Genomic DNA, 26,615 nt, shown 5'->3' on the forward strand with positions numbered 1-26,615 from the left:
TATATATATATATATATATATATATATATATATATATATATATATATATATATATATATATATAATACAACTCTGATGAAGGATCAGTAGATCCCAAAGTGCTTATCCCAATAAAGAAAATCTTCCATTTTACTGGTGTCGTACACTTTGCTACCGTGGTGACTGTGGTAATTATTCTGTTGCTTATATATCTATCTATGTGTGTGTATATATATATATATATATATATATATATATATATATATATATATAGCTATAGATATATAGATACAGACATAGATATATATCGATATAGAGATATATATGGATATAAAAGAGAGGGGAAAAATATAAGCCATCTTATTGACCAGAACCTCATCTAGTAAAACTGATGAGATTCCAATAGGCTAATTTTTCATCTATATAATCTACATCTTCCACAATTCTAGAATTGGTTTTACAGTTGCCTAAACTGATCCCCATTCCTTTTGTTCTTCTGATTAGCTGGATTCTCAGCACAAGAGGTTTAAAAACATAGTTGCCAACAAAAAAACGTGTGAGTACCTGTGTTTGTGCATGTCCATATGCACACACATATGTATATATCTACACACACATATTTATATATATATATATATATATATATATATATATATATATATCTACCTGACTTCATTGAAATCCAGTATTATCCAATATCAGTTTGTCGACACTCAAAATATTGATCTTCCCAGGGTAAGTAACAAAGAAAACAAAAAGAAACAAATCCCAAACTGCACCATCCGTAACCCAACCAGGTGGGGGACTGCACCCCACACACCCTCTCTAACTTAATAGACCAACTCTGAGATCACACTACAGTTGGGAAAAGGACAAAGTTGATGAAAACTTGGTAGAGGTCCAGGAACCACACAGACCAATCTGGGTTCAGCAGTTCTGAAGACGTCTTTACACAAGACAAAAGCACTGGACTGTTGTTTGCTTATTCAATAAATTTATTTGGTTGATTGGACTTTGGTTTGTGTGCTTCCTGGACATCTACCCAGTTTTCATGTTTTGGTTCCTAGTTTTTTTAAAAGAACAAATTTCACCATCTCGCACAACAGGTTACTTACCCTAGGAAGATCTTTGTTGGTCCTCTGCTTTGATGAAGTATGAGTGTGATATTTTGAGTGTCAACAAACTGAGATTTGATAATATGGGATTTTGACAAATATATATGATTATATTTCACTACACTGACATTTTACTTAATCAACAAGAAAAAAACACTGCTTCATTTAATCTAAAATTCATTTGATCAACACTCATTTCATTGACAATTTTATACACACTAAATATCTAACTATACCTCCAAAAGCTTTTTTTGCAGGAGGGCAACCCCAGCAAACTATGTATGCCAACTCCGAGATCACGCAACAGTGAGGAAAAGGATAAACTTCCCAATCCGCACTGTACTGCGATCTCTATTCTTAACATTGACTACATATAAGCAAATTCACAGTGGCATTCGCTTCAGAGGATACTTGCAGAATTGAAGTTCAGCAGTACGGAAATCAACCATCTGACGTTCGGCATTCCCATATTTGCTGAACCTTCATTCTTCATTTTGATAGTAAACCTATATAGGTTTACTATCAAAATTCCGACCGAAAACACTGGTGTTCTGCATATTAATTAGATGACATTGTCGAATCGAAATAATGAAGATTCATACGTATATATTCAAGATTCATATATATATATATATATATATATATATATATATATATATACAAAACCACATAAACACATATATATATATATATATATATATATATATATATATATATATATATATATATATATATATATATATATATATACACACACACACACACACACACACACACACACACACACACACACACACACACACGTATATACAACTATAACAACAACCCCTCTTTTCCCATGTTTTGCACATGGGGTCGGGGTGTGACTTCACAGGTGATAATTATCTACAGCAAAGGTTTACATTGCTGGGTAGCTGGCCCAGTCACATATATCAGTGTGTAAAATGAAATGCCTTATAATGCAGATTTAGTTAACAAGTTTTTTGATCAGTACAGTATGCTCAATAGCTTTTTTTTTTTGATGAGTTGCGTGCATCGCTAAATATTTTGGTTGATGAAGGTTGACATAGTCATGCAACTAGATGTTTCTGGCAAGTCTGTAAGAATGCACACATGTATAGTCAGAGTTCTAGTATTGTAATGTAAACTGTGGGAATCAATGAGTGCAGCAGAATGGGCACCACAATGTAAGCAACCAAAGCAAGTATTTGAATTACAAATCTTGTTAATAAAGCAAATTTATTATTGCCCATTATCTTTCAAATAGCTAGAAGATAAAACAGGAAGTAAAAACCATACCAGATTTCCTGTGATAGGATGAGGTACTGCACCTTTTGAACTGTTCAGATACAACACAATCCTGAGCAGGTTTCAGGATTGTTCTAACCAAAAGTTAAATGCATTTTCATAACTACAACAAAATTTCAGCCTGATTGTACATAATAATATTAAATCACCTTCCAAGAAAACAAACATGGCTAGGAAAGGGGGCAACAGCACCTTTACAGGCTAGTCCTAATGGTAGCTTCTAAAATACAGACTACTTGGAAGATAGAGTGATATTAGTGACATTTTCCATAATGTTTTTAAGGCATATACTTTTTACTGAAATTCCCAAGACATACAAACATGCAGAAGTTACAATATACAGAAAAAAAATCATAATATGCAAAATAAACATACCTCTTCCCTATGATTCTTTATTGGCATACAAAGAATGCTCTGTGTTTTGTAGCCAGTGATTTGATCTACTTCTGCGTTAAATCTGGGATCCTACAAAGAGAAAATACAGTGTAACTGCTTTTCATACTATAGACAATGGTAGATGCATTTCTGTGGATGATTACTAAAACAAAAAATGTAGGCAGGAATTGACATAGTACCTGCCTTATTTAATTAGAATAAGTAAAAATCCATAATTTAGAAATACCTGGTTTAGTTGTGCAGCAAGAATTGTGTGCTCTACTTCAGTAAAAAGTTTCATAACTTTATTTCTATGACAAATAATGGTTTTGAAGTACCTTACAGAAAGTTTAGTCACTAAAAATTCTTACGCAAGAACAACTAGTGAAGAGATTTTACGATGATTACTTATTGATATTTGGAACTTAGGGGTTCAGCCCTTCCACCATAATCAGGAATTCGGCAAACAAATCAGCAGAAACCCTGTTAAAAATCTTAGAGTGTGATTATAGGAGACTTCAGAATAACTTACATTCTTAAAGTGGGAAATACCCTTCAGCAAACCATATTTAACTAAAAGAACTTCAGCCACTTGCATCCCCCCACCCACAGCTGACTATTAGGTACATCCAGCTCTTCTTCTACCTCACCAGATCTACCAGACCTGATCAATCTGAACACATGTCTAAGACTGGTGAGGACATCAAAAAAATCTTGTAGCATTACATTGTTGCCAGGGAGTGTATCCTAACACTTACATCTTCATCACAGCAGCCTTTGTGAGCTTCATATCTTTGCTGCACTGTTTTGGTGCATATGCAGTTCTGCTCCTGCAAAACGTCTGACTAAATGGTATACCCATTTACAACATTTTATACGGCAGTGATCCTAGGCTGCCACTGTCTCTCCAGGATGGGCAAGCCAACACTGGCCACTTACTTTCTCCCTACCTCCCACATGGCCCCGCCAGTGCTTATGCCATCAGTCAAACATGGGTCATCTGGGTCATAGTAATTGCTTTAGCCCTCTGAAGCTGAGAGATGCTTTCAGCCACTTGCATTTTTATCAGATGCAATACTGCCATGGCACAATTTAAATGGTAGTTAAACTCTAAATTATAAGCTCCTTGTATTCTCTAAAATCTCAAACTTCTACTAACTGAGAAAATACTTAAAGCTTGTACATGCTTTCTTTTACTGTGAAATGTTCTTGTTTTGGAGAAGGCACCTTTTATAATACAGACATATTTTTAAGATACCGAGGAATATTCAGCTATTAAACTGAAAAACTGTTTTGAAGAAAAAATCTTGACTAAAGGTTTAGCCTCAAAACAGCAAATCAATCAACTGCCAATGTCATATGGATGCATATTTGCAATTTTTTTAATGCTGATTCATATGCTTAATTATGCAAATACACACTTTTTTCATATTGTTATAAATGTCTCAGAAGAATGAACATGTGGAAAAGGATATGCCTAGCATGGTAAGCAAGTTTTGATATGTAAATAATAATGCAGGTTATATTACATTTATGGAATGTATGATTACTAAGATACTGAAGGTTTTATAATCTGAATAAAAATGTAATTTATATTGTATGTATTTTATATATAAAACTGAATTAGATATTTGGAATACAGTGTGCATTACTATTACAAAGGTTATCTGTCATGTGGACTTGCACTCTCTTTCTCTGAAGTCATTATCAGCATATCACACTGAGAATGACATGAACATTGAGTACCACTAGTACTACTGTAACGAGTACTTTTCATTTTTTTCGAGTACTTTTCACTTTTGATGTCACTGGTAAGCTTTATGTATAGTGTGGTTTGGATGGAATGAGCGTGAGAGACTACAGAGCTTTTGTTTGCGTTACATTTTCTGCACAATTTTAGTTTGTAATGAATTCTATGAACTGTGGATACTATTCAATAACACTGTTTCTATAGTTTATTGTTGCAAAGAGGGAGCAGGAACAAATTTTTGTCATCACAGTGTTTGCCTTTTTTCAGTGCTTGTGGGACCATGGAGATAACACATTTAAGTAAGGAATGATAGCTAAAACATTTACTTATTCATTTTGTACGTTTTCAGATCAGAGTGCAGTTTTATGTTTAGTTAGTTAATATCAGAGTTTAATTTTCTTAATTATGATTCAACGTGGATTAATTTTTCTCAAAATATATTCTATCAAAGTCAAGTTTGCATTAATCACTTTACTGTTTCTACATTTTATAAGCATTCACACTTTTTGAAAAATTCCAGTTTTGGAGATATGTTTTTATAGTGTGAATTTCTTAAACAAATGTCATAATGTAACCTTATAGGGATGTAAAGGGTAAAGTCTGTAACTGTACAGTGCTTCTATGGGAATAAAGAGAACTACCTCTGAATTTTAATTGCAATGATATTGATTCAATAAACCTTCCTCAAAGCCTAAGCAGCTGAGTTTTTGTTTTCATATCATTGTGCTTTAGACCATGTAGAATTGTACTATTATGCTTAAGCATGGCCAAAGGTGAAACCTTTAAAAACTTTCAATTTGCTCTTAAGAACAAATCTTGAAAACTTATTGGGAAAATAATCCTATCCAGGTGAAATTTCTCCTTTTGGCATTTCTAGCAGCTGTAAACAGAAAACATGTCAGAAAACATTTCAGCAAAATTTGATCAACCAGACCTCCAAGAAGTACTCACCAATGATGCCACTTAAGAAATATTGTTACCACATGCTGATAGTTTCCTGTTTTGATTCTGCATATTTCACACTCAGGAAAAGCATGTACAATATGCTCATGAAGCCTACATGGAGTTTCATGTCTTATAAATTGCTAGATCTTTCTCTTGTGCCTGATCTGCAATGAGCAAGTAACTTGTTATTAAGTTGTTTCCTTGATCCTCAGCAGGTCTCATAAAATGGCTCCTTGACTATCCCCAGAAGTTACTTAGTGGGAAAAATTATGAAGCACAGACTATATATATATATATATATATATATATATATATATATATATATATATATATATTAGGGACAACCATATCTCTCAACCGTACAGATTTTCGCAGAATGTCCAGATTTTTGCCTCATATTTTTGGTGTGTTCCTCCTAAAACCTGTACTTTTCTGGCAAATAGCTGAGGATTGAAGTCATTAAATAATTTCAAACATTTGAGTTTAAGACTCCACATCCTTCAGACAATTCATGCTAATGCAAAACCTATTATTCTATCAACTTTCTAAATTTGTAAGAGCAATATTTAAAATCTGTCCCCATTTGTCACCCCTCCCATCATTTTAGGCTTTGTTCAGATGTTTTACTCTAAGAGGTTGAGAGGTATGAGGACAACACCAACATGTGCACTACAGTTTGAGACACAGTTCCTCTACATACCACCTGTCTCACTGCAGACATTTACATCTCGTTTTTCAGTGCGTCTTCAGACACAGTCATTTGTACTTAGCAGTTACCAGTAACTCTACCATGAAATCCAGGCTGTGATCACTCCATGGATCCATTACCACCTCAGGGCTCTTACCTCCTTTTTCCCACTGGTAAGCACGCACAAGATCTGCTGACCAGTAACATAAACATTTTCCTGTTTTATCTTTTTGGTTATTAAAGATCATGTCCAAAGGAATGAAACAACTTCTGTTTTTTGCATAAAGAAGTGTTCACATGCATCTTTATACAAGCAAACATTTTTTTATGCAAAAAAAACAAGGGTTGTTTCATTCCCATTTACAAATAAAATTAATTTTAAATTTGTTCTTAAATGTGGAAGTCTAAACTTACACAGCCATGTTTATGCATTAATATTAGTGGGTGGGAAGGAGATAGTTAAGTCACTTTGGGATACAGCTCTAATTATAGTGGTTTAGTGAGGGTAAGTAATTGTGAATTAAGTAACTGTAAGTAAAACAATTTTTGTTCTTAATCGTATTTGTATAAAGCATTTCACAATATAAATTGTATGATACATAGTAAAGCATTTTAGTGTGACTGAATATACAATGCTGAAATGGCGAAATATTGAAATCAAAATGCGTTCTCCCCTATATGTGTAGATAGCTGGTCTTGTTTTCTGGTTACTATAACAAGGCAATGATATTGTCTGTTGATTGGCTGTGCAATGGCGCCATATATGTATATAGTACATGTATGCTGTTAGTAAGTATTTTAAATTCAGTGCTGTAAAGTTTCAAAATTTTAACATTTCAGGATTTTGCATTCAGTAGGTTGACTTTCAGTATACATCTCTTTGACCCAGGAAAACCATACCATGTATTTAAATTTACTGGAAACACTCACTATCCAACCCAATACCATATTCATGGGCGACTTTAATTACCACACTATTAACTGGGAATCATATACAACACCAAACATACAGACAGACATATTCCTGGATTTTTGAAACACAAACTCCATGGACTAGTTTGTCAGTACAGAAACAAGGGGTGCAAATACACTGGATCTGGTCCTCACTAATATGGGACAGTGCTGTACACCCCCTAGTGTAATGTCTTCTCTGGTAAGGTCAAACCACAAAATGGTCTCCTTTGAAATAAAAATAAAACCTGGAACCCCATCTAATCCTGGAAGTACTCTGTTGCTAAGTTCCTACTATTAACTGATAACCTGGTAAAATTTCAAGCCCCATAAACCCCCAGAAACAGTGATGCGTACTCAGAACTGTTCAAAGAAACCCTATACAAGCATGTTAATAAGTGCACAGAGGCAGCTGTACCCACCAGGAAGAAGTAGAGAACTAACTCAAAAAACAAGTGGTCCTGGTGGAATCCCAACATCAATAGGCTGTATAACAGAAAGAAGAAAATCATGGCAAACATTAGGAAGTGCAGCAGCCAGCTGGATAAAAGCACTTTCATCATACTAAACAAACAACTCAGAGGACAAATAAAGTCTACCAAAGCCAAATGTGAGGTACATTTTGCTTCCCAGGTCAAGGACAATCACAAAGCATTCTTTAGCTATGTCCACAACCTCAAAGGCAATACACAATTGTGTGCAGAGCTCGTTGTAAATGGAGCCAACTATACTGAGCTAGAAAATATAGCAAACCTAGTGGTCAACAAATTCAGCTCCAACTTTACCCCTCTCTAACCATCAACCTTCCCTCAGGAAATACCATCAAATTTAACTCATCCTGATATCACTAGGGAATAGGTCATTAATGCTCTCTCTAAGGCCAAGAACACTGCATTAATGGGCCCAGACAATATCCAGGATGCCTTCTAAATAGCATGAAACACAATCTATCAGGCCCTCTGGAACTGCTATTTGACTGTGGCCTCCAAACAGGCTTCATGCCTCATGACTGGAGAAAAGCAGTGGTCATCCTTCTGCACAAAGGTGGGTCATCCACAGACTCTGGAAACTACAGACCCATAAGTCTCACTAGTCCCATATGCAAATCCATGGAAAGAATTATAATGGAAATAATCAATGATGACAATAATAATCCTCTAGACACTGGATCCAGCCCATTTTGGTTTCATCAAGGGCAGGTCATACCTACTCAACCTGGTGGACTTCTTTGAGAAGGTCGCCAAAGCAATGGATGAGGCAAAATGGTTCACACTGCCTACATTGACCAGGTCAAGACATTTAACACAATCCCCTATTTGGGCATTGTTTACAAACTTAAAAGTTTAAGTACAAACCCTTACATCACCTAGTGGATATCTAGCTGGCTCACAGACAGGACCCAGGTGTTGGAAGTAGGGAGTCCACCTCTACAAAGACACCAGCCACAAGCAGAGTCCCACAGAGATCAGTCTTGGGACTACTCTTTTCTGGCATTTACTTCTCTGAAGTCAAGGCCAATGTGAATGGCCTCTGGCTGACTAAATTTGCAGATGATTGCAAATTAGGAGCTGTCATTGAATCACCCACTGATACAAATGATCTCCAGGAAGGGATGACACAAACAGCTGGTGCCAGAGTCATGGACTAAAACTAAATGCCAAGAAATGCATAATAGTATCCTTCAGGAAATCATCCACCCCTGGTAACCATCATATTAACAATACACCCCTAAGAGTGGACGCAGTAGTCAGGGACTTGAGGACACGCATAGACAACAATCTAGCCTTTGACCATCACATGTCTACAATAGTGAGGAAATCATTCTATGTTGTGCAACTTATAAACAAAGGTATGGCATCTAAGTCCAAGGAGGTCATTGTTCCACTGTATTCAGCATTCATCAGTCCTATCATTGAGTATAATGCCCCCTTTGGAATGTACCTAACCAGACATATCCACAATTAGAATGTCCATTGAGGTTCTTCAATAAAAGAATATAGGGTGTATGTAACATGTCCTTTGCAGACCTTCTCAAGGCCCTATGTCTGTATTCTGTCTCCTACTGACTGTCGAGTGGAGATCTATGCCTGGCATACAAGGCATTGTCAGTCACCACTCTGATGGACTTCTTGCATGTCCACAAAACAATCAGTATCAGAATTACCTGTTCTAAAGACTTAAACCTTGCCTGTGATATAAATAGGACCTGCTGGAGAGGCAGGTATGTATCCCAGAGACTACCATTTCTCTGGAACAGACTCCCCATCCATGTGAAGCAAAGTTCCTTCCTAATCCAATTCAAGTGTAACTTGGACAACTGGATGGGAAACAGGAAATTCATCCCCGGTTTGGCGACTGTGTCTCTAATGGACACAAGCAGCCTCTAAATGGTTCATCTCACAGGCCCCTGTTTCTAAGTGTTTCACCTCCCAAGCTACTGTTTAAACTTATCAAAGGAACCCAAACTTGTCAGAGATTTGGGATGCATGGCTAGGTGTAACAATGCCCTTATGGTCTTTAGCCTAGTAAACGTATATGAACTTATGAACCTCTGAACCTACGAGACTATCTATTTAATAAGTTGCCATGTACCAAAGCTTGCTCTCTCTCTCGCTCTCTCTCTCTGTATATATATATATATATATATATATATATATATATATGTATATATTCACACACACACACACACACACACACACACACACACACACACACACACACACACACACACATAGATAACTAGAGACATAATATGTTTACCTACATACACACTTGATCAAATACATGTAAATCAGCTTGACTTCCTTTTCTATCCTGCTAATTTTACTATTACAGTCTTCTGCTATGAGTCAACAAGGTAGATAGCTGTGCATTTAACATTTTAATCTTGCTTTGCAAATTCTAAGATTCAGTCATTCTTTTAAATTTTACTTCTCACTGCTGAGGAAAAATATCTTTTGTTTTAAATATAAATATAATTATTTCATTGGGTGAACTGTTTTTTTTTTAAATGAGACAAAGGCTACATCTGAAGAGAGATCAAGGGAAAAAGTCTCTGAAACAAAAATGCAGGATATATTTATTACCGCAACTAGTCAGCCTAAGCAACATGTCTTCAGGATGTGGAAAGAAACTGGAGTTCTGGAATAAAACCAAGCAAACAGAATTAAATCATGTAGTCTTCTCCAAGAAAGTAGGATCACACACTGGAACTGAAAGGTGGTAACAGTAGCCAATGTTCCACCCTCATTTTAATACAATGAACTTCTTAAAATGTCATATTACAGCCATAATCCATTGACTGCTGAAAGTTCTTCACATACGCCAATCATCTCAAAAATGTTTTTAATTCAGCTCTTTTTCTTTTGACTTATTTTTGTTTGACTGTATACAGTAAACTCAAGAAACAGTGAAAGTTTCAGAAAATGATTCTGATTCTGTTTTGCACATAGTTTCATTACGGTCTTGGAGAAAATAACGTGTAAGCATGTTCTATGAACCAGTTTACATAATGTTATAAGATAAATATATTTCATAACGTACTACTTTTCTAAAAAGATAACGTTTATTTTTATTTAGATGCTTCCATTCTTTTTTTACTTATTTGTCTTGCAATTGGTTTATCAGCCACGTGTGTGTCAAGAGGGGATCATTAAGACAAGTCTGAATTTAAAGCAGTGTTTGCAAAATGAAATGTACAGCAGTTATAAAATAATGGGGAGTGGCTTTATTCTTTGATGTAACTTGTAATTGAAATCATTAGTAACGCTGTACACGTGGGTCATGCATTCCTCTGCGGGATACAAGTCTATGCAATCAAGTTGAAATGTTCTTTCTTTTTACTTTTTTTTAGGGGAGAAGTATTATCAAGTCCTAGCAGGTAGCATATGCTCACTGATGTACCTTTAACATTAAGGATGCAACAATAAGGTAGTAAATGTGTGTAGCTTAAAGTTAAATACATTAAGCTATACTACGTAACTACAAACTAACTTGATGCACAGAGCTGGTCAGAAGCTCTGGAAGACAATTTATATCTAAACAACATTCATTCCCACTAAACACAGTATTCTATGAGATGAAAAAGAATGAAGTATCCTACAATTTATGATCAGGGATATATGTGCTAAATCACCAAACAACAAAAAAAGCAAGAAATATAATACAAAACTACTTAGCCAGTGAAGAATAACACCACTAATCCTGTATTTAGCAAATTTAAAAAAAACTCTGGCGCCTCGGCATAAACCAGCCTTCAAGGAGTAAGAAAATAGTCACCACATAACACTGGTATATACATAAATATATATATATATACATACAAACAATTACACTTAATTATATAATTACACAATTAATCAATTATTTAAAAAGAACTTTTAAAGAAAAACCCTCCAGTTACACTCAATATTTAAACCTCCTGGAGACAATGCAATGAACTTTAAAATATACAGGGTTTCTTTATACAATTTCTTTTTTGCATTCCCCTCATCTTTATCTATAATTTGTTCCAAAATACAAGTTGTTAATAAGGAGGAATCATTGTTATGACAAATATTAAAATGTAGGGCTACAGGGTTTATAACATTTTCATTTTTTATATCCCTAACATGTTCATGGAGTTGTGACTTAAAAACTCTTTTTGTTTCCCCTATATAAAATAAGTTGCAGGGGCATGACAGTACATATATTACTGATTTAGTAATACACGAATGCACAGATGTTGAACCATATCTGATACCATTAATTTTTTCAAAAGATTTAACTATGTTAGGACAAACTGTACACCTTCCACAAGGGAAGGTGCCACATACAGCAGGATGTACATTTAATTTATCACCAGGTTGTATAAACATATTATGTATTAGCATCTCCTTAATATTTCTACTTCTTTTAAATGAAATACATGGAACTTTATATAGATTTTTCAAACCTTCAATGTTGATCAAATAGGAAATTGTATAAAGAAACCCTGTATATTTTAAAGTTCAATACATTGTCTCCAGGAGGTTTAAATAATGAGTGTAACTGGAGGGTTTTTCTTTAAAAGTTCTTTTTAAATAATTGATTGTGTAATTATATAATTAAGTGTAATTGTTTGTGTGTGTGTGTATGTATATATATATATATATATATATATATATAACATACCAGTGTTATTTGGTTTATGCCGAGACGCCAGAGTTTTTATAAAATTTATTCTTCACTGGCTAAGTAGTTTGGTAATATATGTGCTAAATATTTGTCCTGTTGCAATACTTACATTTGTATCATAAATCTTTTGGTACTTTTCCATTATCGGGGCAACACATTTGTAATGCGGCAGGTAGTGGTTGAAATCTTTGCATGGGTGCTGGAGTACCTTGAAAGCTGGTGTGAAAAGCAATTCTCTTTCCAAACTGTACAGATTATCTGACAATGCTCAGAATTTTACTTCACGTGTTTGGCTTGTTACTCATGTTGTGATTTCTGTGGCAGATGCTTCTCAGAATCCTTGCAGAGCTGCTAGCCGTGAAGTGCTTCCCTTTCCGATTCTTGAAACAGCTGTTGTGTGTGAAGCGTTTCTTTTTTTTTTTTTAAAGCGGTAGCTCCTGCTTTGAAAGGATCGGTTTCACAAAGTTAATACCTTTTTATGAAGTAACGCATAAAACCACGACATTATGAATAAAATTACTATAACCATAAGGGAAAATTCAGGACATCTGCCGAATATATGTACAGTGCAGAAAGATTGCGGCTGCAGCCTGTTCAACAGTGTTTATGTTCAGAGTGCTGTGGCAGCGGTAGAGCCGATGTTTGCAACCTCCCATATGCAAAATGTGTCATGAAAGGAATATGAAATGCCCCCTCCACCTAATGTAGAATAAATGGCCGGAATGTAAAAAAAAAAAAAACTTAACTAAACTTCAATTAAGAAACTCGGACATATGAGAATAAGAAGTTATGTACCTACCATAACGTTCCATGTTTAGTGTCTTCTCTTCTCTTTCTTTCTTTTGAAATAGTGTCCAAAGGCAGTCTAGCTTGAAAAGCTGTAGAAGTAGCTAAACTCTAGTTGAATGTTTTTTTAGGTTTTGAGCACAGCTTTCCCTGATCGGGATTAATTTTCAGTGATGACCGAAGAAAAGCCATCCAAAGTCACTTTTAGGAAGGCCTTCTGTCCAAATAATATCTAAGCTGACGGTGGGCGTCAAGATAATGTAGCTTGTAGCTCTCTCTCTCTCTGAATAGTTAGGAAAAAAAAGGGAGAGAGTGGAGGCTTTAGTAGGAAAATTCCTTTCAAAAGGCCCTCAGAGCCTATGGGATGATGTTATTATTATGATTCCCTATCCCATCAAAAAATTAAATAGCAGCCAACTGAACTCTGACTGGAAGAAGAGAAGAGCCCATGAAAAAATGAAAAAAAGAAGTCCCCGAACTGCAACAACAGGGCAGGTAAAGGATGTGTTTTTGGCCTTAGCCCCAATAAGAGAAAGTTCCATTCCGCTCGTGTATCTCCTCCTGGTAGTTTTGGTAAAGTACTATGATATCTCCTATAGGTGGCCTTGAGATCAAAAGGGCTAGGGGGAAGAAAGTGGAGCAAACCATGCTGTGAGGTTGAGAGAGAGAGGACCGGTTGGTGCAGCTGACCAGTGCATCGGATTATCTGGCACTGGGTCCAGATGCCACGGCTGCACCAAAAGGTGATGATGATGGCGGAACCAACCAAACTTGTCGAGTAAGAACTAGTTTGGGCGTGTGAATTTTTGATGTGATAAATACATCCTGAAGATCTAATTGAGCACATCAGTTGTCCTTTGTCTGAAGGGCAGAATTGACTAGAGACCATTCGGGTTGAATCTTGTCTTCCTGACAGACTTAGTCTGCTGTCTGAGTCCTTGGTCTCCAGTCTCCCCAAAGCCTTTTGGGGAAAAGGGAGTGCTACCAGTGGCCAGTGGCCAGTTCCATCACTCGACCTCCCTCCCAGGCAGGTCCGAGAGAACCCGCCCAAGAGCTATACTCGAGGGGGCCACCGAAGGGGGCCTGAGGGCGAAGTCTCGGGGCAGATCTCGGGGCGAGGCTCCCATCAAGCAAGAATGAAGGCGAGATTGACAACTTAACATTACCTATTTATAGTACATACTTCTCATTGTAAATGTTGCCCCGATAACGGAAAAGTACAAATCTTTTAAATGAAGAATATTCAGTTTTATTTGCTTAATTGTAAAAATTCAAAATATCAGCAAAAAGAAATGACAAAACATTGGATAATCAAATATTTTTGCTGCAGCTGAATAAAATATCCAAAGTGCATGCATGCATATCCAGTAGATAATTCCTTGAAATGTACTTATGCTTGCATGTTGAAGTGCAGCAACTGCATGTAAAAATTATTGGTGCCACAAGAAAGCTAATTCATGTCACCAGTTCCTAATGCCTGGGATAATGGTATGGAATACAGGCAGCTCTCGTCAGCTAAGGAACACATATATGTGACATTAATGTTTTATCTCTGGGCATAGTGTTGGTGCATAATAAATGGCACCCCAGAAAAGCAAAAGCAAATGCCACTATACTGGCTGCACGTCGGAAGAAAGAAGGAAAGAAAGTAAACAATTCCACATTCATCAAAGTAAGTTTGGTAAGAATATCAAAACATTATGACCCATGATGCCAACATCTAACATGCTGAGCAGCTCTATTTCATAAACATCGGGCAATGATTTCTCACTTGACTGTCAAGCATCTGTTGTCTAAACAAACTAAGACAGACCTTCTATGCAATGTGGGGCAGAAAAACAGGGTTTCAAGTCATGGTACTTGCTTTTTGATTAACAAAACAACAACTCCTACTCCTCTTCACTATAACCTCAACCAAAAAAATAGCTTATAGCATACACCACACATTTCTGTGTGTGAAAAGATGATGGTATTTCATCTTACCTTGTATGCATTTTTAATATTCAGTGGATGACCAGTAGATGCAACATATCCCACAACTCCTTTGTTCCACTTCAGACGTATGCAGTTGTTTGATGCTTCTTCTAGAGTTGAACCTTCAGCAACGTCAAACAATCTACTGACAAGAAACTTCTCATTAGAGCTGTCTTCACACACCAAGAAAAGTGAGTATCTGTCGGCAGCTATGAGTTCATGGATGTGAAGGAAAATTTTGTGGCAAAGTGCTGTGACATCTAAATGGCTAGAAATATCCCTGACAAGTTCTAAAAGTCTTGAGCATTCATCTTGTGGCTCTGACTGTAGCTTCACAGTTTGAACAGGCATCTGCTCCTTTTGTGTAGCATCACACAGAAATGTCACTGTACCTACAGAGTCCTTCACAACAATTGGTCTAAGAGGTCGGTCAAACTCAGATGCAGAGATTTTCCTTGCTGGAGTTCCTGGAGCTGAGCTCTCCAGCTGAGCCATCTGTGATGTGCAATTGTGTTCTCCAAAGTTCTTTATACCTTCTTTGGCAGTGGGAATTGTGTGAACTCTCTCAGCAAACCATGCATTGACCATTTCCCTGCATAAAACAAGAGTCATCATTTATTGTGTGCATATTTAATTATATCAAGTTGCATAGTCTTAAGTTTTTAAACAAAGTTTGTAAGTCATTATGCAGATATGACATTTTATGTATTTATATTCTGCCCTTCCTGTTGCAGTAATATATATATATATATATATATATATATATATATATATATATATATATATATATATATATATACACACATATGGTGTGTGTATGTTTGAATGAGTCTACTTCACTTCACCGACACGCCACAAAGCCGACACCCAAAAAACTGACACCAAAAGGCCGACGATGCAGATGATCGACAAGGTGAAATCCAGACAGCCGAAACACCGACATGGGCAACGTGTGAGCGCGACTCGGTAAGTGTGCGATAGTGAGGGATTTAGGATTATGGAGCGGACAGGTAAGTGTGCGATAGTGAGGGATTTAGGGTTAGGGTGCGGGAAAGGTGAGTGTGCGGTAGTGTCGGACTTAGGATTAGGGTGCGGGTAAGGTAAGTGTGTGATAGTGATGGACTGTAGTTTTAGTGGTGGGTTAAGTGAGTTAGGGTTAGGGTGCGGGTAGGGTGAGTGTGCGATAGTGATGGACTTTATGTTTAAGGGTGGGTTAAGTGAGTTAGGGTTAGGGTGCAGGTAGGATAAGTGTGCGATAGTGACGGACTTTAGGTTTAGGGGTGGGTTAAGTGAGTTAGGGTTAGGGTGCGGGTAGGGTAAGTGTGCGGTAGTGTTGGACCTTAGGGTTAGGGTTTGGGTTAAGGTTAGTGCATATATAGTTGTGTGTAATGTGTAGTTTATGTTTTGTGTGTCGGTGTTTTGGGTGTCGTGTTATGGTGTTCGGTTTTGGGAGTTGTCGGTATTGTGTGTTTTCGTTTTTTTGGTGTCGGTGTTTTGGGTGTCGGCTTTGTGGCGTGTCTGTGAAGTGAAATAGACCTGTTTGGATATATATATATATATATATATATATATATATATATATATATATATACTGAAGTACTTATCTGGGTGAACAAATCAACAACATTAATGGCAACAATGGTGACCATAAAAGGTGAACAATGCAAATGTCAACGAGCAACCATGGCTCCCACACCCTCCTGTTAATCATATATACCTACGATATCACACAGTCCCAGGGAAAGAGGATATTCCTGTACCCAGGAATTGCTGCTCTGTCAACTCTCTGCATATGTGATCGATTAAACAGATGTCGGTCATCTAACATTTTGACCAAATTCCCAAGTCCCATACATATCTATATATCTATCTATATCTCTATATATCTATCTATATCAATCTTTCTATATCTATCTATCTATCTATCTATCTATCTATCTATCTATCTATCTATCTATCTATCTATCTATCTATGTATATAGAAAGATAGAGAGAGAAAGATTTATATATCTATAGATATATATGATTTACCTTCAGTTGTTTGATGAACATGAATATTGACATCCTGAAGGTAAACCACTCTACACTGAAAACGGAAATGTCAGCTTCCTAGTATGCACGCACTAAAGTTGCTTCTTGGTACAGGCAAATATTACTTCACAAAAACACAGCCAATCCAGCTAATTACATAATTAACTCCAAGACTGCACAATCCCTAGGGAAAAGGAATATTCCCCTACCCAGGGACTGCTGATCTCACACACCTGTCAACTATCTGTATGGTCGACCAAATGTGGTTGATTAAATACATATCGACCAAACCAATGAAACCCATATATGTATATTCACATACACTTTAATATTTGATTTATACATTGTGAACTTGGATTATCAGATCAGTTCATATTTAAGACATAACAAATAGATTTTCTAAATGGTATTCTATTCGCACATTTTTTGTACTTTGATGTATGCCTGTATTTTACAACATTATGAGCTAAGGGATTTAGCTTCTTTATATACTCTGGTATATTCCAAAATTCAGGACATTATAAACTGCTAGCGCAGCAACATATTTTTAGGGTCTATATTAAATCAGCGAATGCTTAAAAAAGTGAACGCTGATTTATCGACCCCATGTAAGCGAAAGCTTACAATCGCGAACAATTAGAACAGCGATTTTTTTCCCAGGGAAAAAAAAATCGCTGTTCCAAAAAGAAAAAAAAAACTTTAAAACATTACATAAAGTGGGGGGCTTTGCCCCCCACATCCCCCCACACTCGCCCTACTTAAATATACCAACTCTGAGATTGCACTACAGTGACAAAAATGGCAAAATAACGAAGGCGGCCAATCGATTTCTTTTCCAGGGAAAGAATTCACTTACATGCTGTTTCGGTATTTTGCCATTTTCTGCTTTCAAGTTCGATCAAGATGCATTCGAAATAATGCGTCTTCGATCATATAATAGGAAACCTATTTTTAGAATTAAAAGATTTGGATTTCTACATTACCAAGAGTACCTGTAATCAAGTAAAGATGGTGGGGGGGCAGCATTCTACACAGGAGTTAGTCATTCATCCAGTCTGATCCTAGTGGTGGAGATACTGTGGAGTTAATTATATTAAGCAGTGTGACACACAATACAAAGCCCTCTGCACTGGAACTTGTGACTGACTGACTCCCGCAGGAAATTGATTTTTTTTGTTTCAGCTGTGTTATTGACCCAGAGCGACCAAGGTAATCAAGCCTGACCCACACATATGTTTTCTATAAAAATGTACTTGCCCAAGCTTAAGTAGCTTTTGTACATTATATATATATATATATATATATATATATATATATATATATATATATATATATGCATAATTTGGAAACATTGGTATATCTTACTTGGGAGACAACAAAGCCATATCAGGATTCTGTAGAAAACCAAAATGCAAAACTACTCTATATGCCTCCTTTCATTGAAATGAATGCTAATATGCTTATAAATGTATTCATTTTAAAATGTAAGACCAGAGTGCTGCATTCAGCTGAGCTACACTATAGAGAAAGGAATGAACAATAAATACAGAACAGACGCACAACATCAGTGATGCTACAATGAATAACAATGAAAATGGCTTTGGCGTTTTAAATGCATATTTACTGTAAGAAGATTACAGCTGTTTTGTTAAAGCTGGCAAGAATGTGCCCCCTAGAAGGTGAAACACAATACAAAGAAGAGTAGCTAGCCAATGAAACAATTCACTTTTTAGCTGAAATAGTGAAACCTAAGTGATGATCTGCAGAACTTGAGGCAAAAGATAATAAACTGATAGAAATCTACTGCGTAAAGATCAAAATGTAACTTATGCTGCAGTGCTTAGATCAATGTGTTCAAATGCACACTGAGTAAGATAAATGCAGAAATTGGCCATCACGTTTATTAAAAATAGACATGGTCTAAAATACAGATCTTTTCTTTGAGGATTCAGAAATTCTAAATCATAAAAATACATTGAAAGCATAGAAATAAAATTTATTAAAGACAAAAGGGATTACTGTACAAATAATTCAGTTAAATGTGTTCTCATACGAAAGCTTTATTTGTTGTTTCTAACAACATTCATGAAACCTCAGTGCTTTGATTTCTCAGTAACTGTTTGTGGCCATACAAATTATTACCTTTAGAACCAGTGTATCTACAGGAGAACACCTACATTTATTAACTTGATATTTCAAAAACGAAGACAGCTACAGGACTTATGCATAACTTATAGGTACTAATCACACATTACTAAGAACAGACAATAAAGTATGAATATCTTCTAAGGTGCCAACCATCAATTATGATACGCCCATGCAGAAAGCACATTGTCAGGCTATGAACTAGTAAGCAAAACATATAAACAAAACTAGATACTGGTTAAAGTGCTATTTTAGAATGTGAAAGTGCTGATTGTATTTCCTTTTTACATCACTAAGCAACACCAGACATAAAGCTTATACTACTCCATTTAATTCCTTTTTTTCAGCAACATTTATTAATAGATTTCTTACAAAATTCAGTATAATGAAACACCTAGCAACAAACATAGCATCATTGAATAGATAACAAAAGTAACCACAAATAAAGAGGAAAATACTTGAAACTATATCTGGAAAATCACTGATATACATAAGTGTAACTACTCATTTTAATTCTTAAATTCTCCAGCCTTCGGAAGAGATACTAAACTAAGGTTTCACCTGCTTGAGTTGCTGGCAGCTCAGGTAGATGTAAAAGATTCCATGGCACATTACTGAAAAGAATTGGGGAAGTTCCCTGGAGCCTTGGAAAAATTTCTGTCAGTAGTATAAATACCACCTAGAGCCTCTCCTGAAAACACACTACCAGCCAAGTGGGATGAACCTGGTCAACAAAGAATTAATACATTAATAAATAATAATAACAAAAAATAAAATGCAATATCACAAATAAAGAAAATCTCTAATTCTTGTCAAGGAAAAACAAATTACACAAAGAGGTGTTATATTTATCACTTTTTACACTAGTAAAACATCAGCATATATATGCATTTATGGAAAATAAATAAGCTGCACTGCTAAGTTTAAATGCATGTGAAATCAATAGATACCAGAAAGGTATAAAGTGGCATTAATGAAAGGGCAGATGTTCCTGAATCTGTTTATCTATACCATATGGAAATGGAACATTGTATTTTTTTAAGAGAAAAATGAAGCATAACAAGCTTTTCAGATTAGAAATAGCAATGACGAATATATGTCCGGCAGACAGCAAATGTAATTAAGCAGCAATCAGTTCATAAACTGCTTCATGTGGTACATGGTTTGAGTCCTTCATCCTCCATTTACCCAGATGCTGTGCAGCAAAAAATAGAAGAGATAGAAGACAGAGCTCATAGAGATTTTTTGCTGTACCAGAAAACTGGAAGGTACAGACTATTTTAATTTTATGAAAGCACAATTAAGCAACTGGACTGGTGCTCAAGAGCAGGCTACATTAATTGAAAGGGTACAACGAGATTATGCTCCAAACCTGACAAATTTAGGAAGTGTTGAGAGGCTGATGAGAGATTCAAGCTGCTGTATCCATCTGTCTTCAGGTTATTTTTTCCTGGAGGATCAATGACATTTTTGATGCAGAAAAGGTTAAGGAGGAAATTAAAAATTTTAACCAATGAAAAGTGAGCCAGCAAGCTAAAGGGGACTCTGTTTCTCATTCTTCTGAGAGTAAAGTTCACAGAGAGTCTTTGCCAGTGAAACCTTCTCCAGTGCTCTAAAGGAAAATGCCTGACAGACTGAAAGAAGCACAAGAGTTATCTAGAAGAATAAGGAGCACCTTAGACTTTAACCAGAGTCTGGTGTTGGCAGATAGTGATGAAAATGAAGAAGAACAGCGGTATTAAACTTAGTGAACAAATATGGGACTATAAAGCATCAATCATGCTTCTGAAATATGGCTTTGCAAGGAAAACTGGGTGAAAAAGACTGGACTTTGGTTGACCTGATTTTGTTACACTTGTGGGTGGGCTGTAAACCATATAACCCACTTTATGTCATTAATGTTTAGAAGAACACTAAAAGGGGAAAACTATTTTGTCATTATTTGTATTTTTCTAAAACATGTCATGATATAAACTGCACACACACACACATATATATATATATATATATATATATGTATATGTGTATACATATTTATTTATATATATATATATATATATATATATATATATATATATATATATATATATATATATTAAAGCGGTTTTCTGTAGTGTGTAGACAGGAGTATTTAAATGTGGGTGAGAGTCTTTTCAGTGACTGTGGTAAAGATATTAAAGTAAACAATTATTTTTTTTTTAGTTGCAAGAAATATAGACTTTACAGTATAACAAAAGAAGAAAGCTGGACAAAAGCAAGTTTAATATTAATCTGTTGTGATCCTGAGCTGCTGGTGTGAGGGTAGGGTGTAAAAGTGCACTGATTATATTATATGTATAATGAAGATATTTTCTCTTAATTTAATGATTCATTTAATTTAATTTTAGATTAATGCCTATAGCTTAAGCTATAAACAAGTGTTTTTGTAAGCAAGTAGGCTTTAAAAATAAGGCAAAATGATCAAAGCCATGAAAAATGCTAAGCTCTAAGTTTCTTACATACACAAAGATATTAGCTTGTTTTTTGCATAAGCAAATGTTCAGTGGGACTAAAGAAGTCTACTGCTGAAGGCAGCTCTATACTCTACTCTCTCTAAAAAATTTTTAGAGATTTTTTGCTCTGATTTTTTTTTTATTAGCTGTCTCTGTCTGCAGTGCGGCAAAATTAATTGAGAGTTCAGAACTTTCTTTGCTGAGGGAAATGCAAAATTTAAAGGTAGAATGGCAAGCAGTTTTAATAAAAAAAAAAATTGAAATTATGGGATAATAATAAGAGAGAATAGCCTCCCCTCTAGCATTAATAATTTTAATTTTTTTTTTAAGATAACACAACATTTTAGTTTTATTTATTTATAGCCAGTGCACTTTTTTAAAAAAAAAAAAAGTTTATGTACTGTTCATTGTTCTTTGTTTGTTTGTCTCATTCTCATTCTTTCTTACAAAAGATGGATTCGAGCCCGATCCCCCACTCAACGAATATGAATACTTAGCTGAAGATCTCAAACTGGCAGTGAAGAAGAAGTCATGGTGTGCAGTGTGGTGCATTGCCCCTGCTGCTAATATGCTACAATATATCTATATACATACATATACATATATATATATACATATATACATATAGACAATATGTCCATACATAAATAAAAATGGAAGGAAGAGCAGAAGAAGAAGCCAGGAGAGGAGAAAGTAGTGGAAACAAAACAAGTCAAGAAGTCTTCGGCAGAGGGAAGGAGGGAGGGTTCGTAAGAATGACTGGTGAGATGGACAACAAACTTGGAACGTTATGGTGAGTACATAACTTCTTTATGTTATGTTGTCCTATCTCGCCTTCATTCTTACAATGATGGGACTGCGTACCTAGCACCTTTATCCTGCATGGCTCACGGGAGTATACCGTTAAGCACCGTGGAACCAAAGGATGCCCTGTCCCTGGAGGCCAAATCCACTTTGTAATAAGTAATAAAAGTATGTGGAGTAGACCATGTAGCTGCTGCACAAATACTATCTATAGGAATTCTGGCTTGGAAAGCAGATGACGTAGCCAATGCTCTAGTAGAATGAGCCTTTACTTTGAAAGGTAGATCCTTGTTATTAGATCTGTAGATAAAGGTAATACAATTTGAAAGCCAATTAGAAAGAGTGGCTTTTGAAACTGATGATCCTTTTTTGTATCAGAAAAGGATACAAATAATTGGTCAGATTTTCTGAAGTCTTTGGTTCTATGTAAATAAAATCTGAGTTCTGTGCATGTCCAGTTAGTATAATTTGTACTATGCCTTGTTGCTATGTTGAGGAAAAAATACTGGGAGTTCTATAGATTGGTTTATATTGTTTGGAAAAGCAACTTTTGGTAAAACGGAAGGGTTAGTGCGTAAGGATACCCTATCCTTATGAAAAATCAAATATGGTGGTTTAACAGAAAGAGCTTGAAGTTCTGACACCCTTCTAGCGGAAGTTATAGCCACTAGAAATAAGGTCTTCCATGAAAGGAACTTAAGGTCTGAAGACAAAGAAGGCTCAAAAGGAGGTAAAGTGAGATGGGACAAAACAAAATTTAGATCCCAGGGAGAAAGGGGTTCCTTAAAGGGAGGTCTTAGTAAAGAAGCACCTTTAAAAAGGCTCTGCACAACCTGTGTGACGTTAGGTTTGAAGAGGTATCGCCAATATGAAAATTTGAAATTGCAGCAAGTTGAACTTTGATGGTACCTGCAGCTGAGCCTTGCTGTAACAGTTCTGCCAGAAATTCCAAAATGGAGTGAATAGATGCAGAGAAAGGATCAATGTTCTTATCTTGAGCCCACAGGGAAAACCTCTTCCATTTGCTAGAATAAAGCTTTCTAGTAGAAACTTTATGGGAGGACATTAAAATATGTTTTACCGTGGGAGTGAAAATATGAAGTCTGACTAAACTGGGAAGTGGAGCAGCCAAGCTGTCAATTGTGGAGAGAAGGATGAAGCTCCCTTGACATATGTGTCTGCAGATCTGGTACTGGGTCCAGGATCCAAGGCTTCTCCTGAAGGTGGGGCCACAGGAAGGGGAACCAAACTTGGCGAGGCCAGTAAGAGTCAATGAGAAATATCCTGCTTCCCGAGCTTTGAGCTTTCTGAATTACTCTGGGTATGAGAGGAAATGGTGGAAAGGCATAAAGAAGTCCTGAGGGCCAATCGTGAGCCAGAGCATCTCTCGGTGTCTACCCTGGAGGGGGAGCTAGGGTAAAGTAGTTGCTGCACTTGGCATTCATGGGAGTGGCAAAGAGATTGCAGCAAGGCTGTCCCCATAACTGGAAAATCATTTCTGCTACATCATGATTGAGAGACCACTCGTGAGGCATTAGAATTGCTCTGCTCAACTTGTCTGCTATCACGTTGGACTTCCTTGGAATGTGCGTTGCGGTTAGAAAGCGTTGGGAAGAAACTGCCCATTGCCATACTCTTAGGGCTTCTCGACACAGGGGGGTAGGATCTGGTTCCCCTTGCTTATGTACCAAACCACAGACATGTTGTCTGACTGGATAGCAATAGTCCCTAGAGGGAGACAGTCCTGAAGTGCTTACAACGCAAGAAGCACTGCTCTCATCTCTAGAACATTTATATGCAAGTGAGCCTCATGATCATGTCATGTACCTTGGACTGTTCTTCCTAGACAATGCCCCCCACCCTGTCTGGGAAGCATCTGTGGTCACTGTAGCTATTGGCTGAAGTGGAACAAAGGGTCTGCCAATTGTCACATGAGTGGAGTGCAGCCACCATCTCAAGTCGTTCTTGCAAGTTTCCATTATCCTGATCAGATGAGACATTGGAAGCTCTTGAAGTGACCATTGGGAGAATAATAGCCATTGAAGTATCCTCATGTGCATTCCGGCAAGAGGAACTAGAGTAATCGTGGAGGCCATTGTTCCTAATAAGCACAGAACTACTTTGCTTTCACTTTGTCCATGGGAAGGATGTGAAGTATTTGATGTTAGAGAGCAACAACTCTTTCTGCTGGAAGATGTGCTACCATCAATGAAGTGTCTAGATCTGCACCTATGAATGTAATATGCTGAGAGGGCAACAAGGCAGATTTTTGCAAATTTACTGTAATGCCCAAATGAATGCAGATGTCCAATGTTAGATCCCTGGCCGGTAGGAGTAGATGCTTGGTGGTGGCAGACAGGAGCCAGTCATCTAGATAGGGAAACACATGGAATCCTAGATGTCTCAGGTGACCCGTGACTACTGCCATACATCTGGTGAACACTCTGGGGGCTGTAGTGAGACCAAAGGGCAGAGCTCTGAACTGATAATGGCTGGCTCCCAGCCAGAAGCGTAAGTACCTTCTTGATGTCCTGTCCATTTTTATGTGGTAGTAAGCATCTTGAAGGTCTATCGAGCACATCCAATTATCTTTCCCTAAAAAGGGAAGTATCGACAGCAGTGTCACCATCTGGAACTTTGACTTTTTGACAAATTCATTTAACTTGCTTAGGTCCAATATGGGCCTCCAGTCCCCTGTTCTTTTTGGCATTAAAAAAAAGTTCTGAATTCTATTTGGTCTGCGGGAACTTCTTGGATGACTCTTTTTTGGAGAAACTTTTGAACCTCTATAGTTCCTTTTTCCCTTAGATTGGGTGGAACATCCGGGAGTGTTTTGGTCTTTGGGACAGGTAAGCAAAAGGGAATGGTGTATCCTCTGGATATTATATTTAGTACCCATTTGTCATTGGTGATATTTTGCCAGACTTCTGGGTACATGGATAAACGTCCCCCAACTCCCTCCAGAGTAGAGCAGTTGGGCCTCCTTTCGGGAGCACTGATAAGGCTGTCCGCAAAAGGAATCATGGTCACCCTGGTTTTGCGGACCCGCTCTGCCTCTGGGGCGGCGTCTACTGTTATTACCTCCCCCTCTGCCCCTGGGGAAGGTATCACCCCATGCATCCTGGAAACATCTCTGGGATCTTTTGAACCACATCTTCCCGCCCTTCTGACCTTTGGGATAAGGTCTTGAAGGTACAGAAAAACATACTCCAATGACAGAGAGAGTTTTACCTTCCTGCTCGCATCAGGTTAGAGTGTCTTTTACTTTTGGTCCAAAGAGTGAGGAACCATCAAAGGGGGCATTGGTGAAGGTAGACTTGAAGGGCTCTGCAAAATTACACAAATGCATCCAGGAGTATCTCCTAAGGGAAACTCCGGAACCCGCTGCCCTACTCACTCCATCTGCTGCGTAAAATATGAGCCTCATGGAGGAGTTGACAATAGAATTTAAGGTGGGTAGCTGGGAAGAGACCTTCTCATTCACCCCTGCAGCTACTGAACCTTGTAGGGTATCTCCCAGCTCTTTCAGGTGATCTCTCTGTAGCCTCGTAAAATGGGATCGTTAATTCAATGATCGCAGAGAAAAAGTTGCTGAAGAAAAGATAGGCTTCCCGTATCTATCCATCATTCTTAAATCTTAGTTCGGAGGATGAACAGATGAGTAAATTTCTGCAAGTTCCTTTTTGGTGGCTGCTGCCACCACCATAGCATCTACAGGTACTCTCTTTGTTAAGAATTCTTTGCCCAGAGAAGCTGACAAAAATTTGTTTGACCTCCGAGGGATCGGTTCCAAAGCATCAGGTGACACCCATACCTCTTGACTAACCAGATCCATTAGTTCATCAAAAGGCAGGGACACCCAGGAGGCTGAAGGTTGAGACCCAAAAGCCTTCAGGTACAATGACTCCTCATCAGTAGGGGTAGTGGTCTGCTAGCTGCCTCTTTGCTTAAGGATCTCCAGAATATCTGCGAATGAGATATCATCAAAGGCCAACTTTGGGGATCCTTCCGACTCATCGAGGTCAGTGTCTGAAGCAGTGGATTCATCTGAGGAGTCAACATGCTTTCTCTTGCAGGTTCTCTTCCAAGGTCACTCCTCAGAAGGATATTCCGGGGAG

General features: G+C 37.1%; 1 protein-coding gene across 2 annotated transcripts in view; it reads right to left on the reverse strand.

The window, feature by feature from the left end:
• PDE5A (phosphodiesterase 5A) overlaps positions 1-26,615 on the reverse strand; it is a 2,047,822-nt gene that overhangs the window by 1,449,345 nt on the left and 571,862 nt on the right. For both annotated transcript variants that reach the window (XM_044061541.1, XM_044061540.1), the window contains exons 2-3: positions 15,035-15,617; positions 2,778-2,867 (exon numbers count right to left, since the gene is read on the reverse strand). In XM_044061541.1, coding sequence (XP_043917476.1) covers positions 2,778-2,867; positions 15,035-15,617 — 673 coding nt within the window. The remainder of the gene's footprint in view (positions 1-2,777; positions 2,868-15,034; positions 15,618-26,615) is intronic.

The sequence above is a fragment of the Protopterus annectens genome, chromosome 2.part0, assembly GCF_019279795.1.
Source record: "Protopterus annectens isolate FY-2018-M chromosome 2.part0, PAN1.0, whole genome shotgun sequence".
NCBI classification, from domain to species: Eukaryota; Metazoa; Chordata; order Ceratodontiformes; family Protopteridae; genus Protopterus; species Protopterus annectens.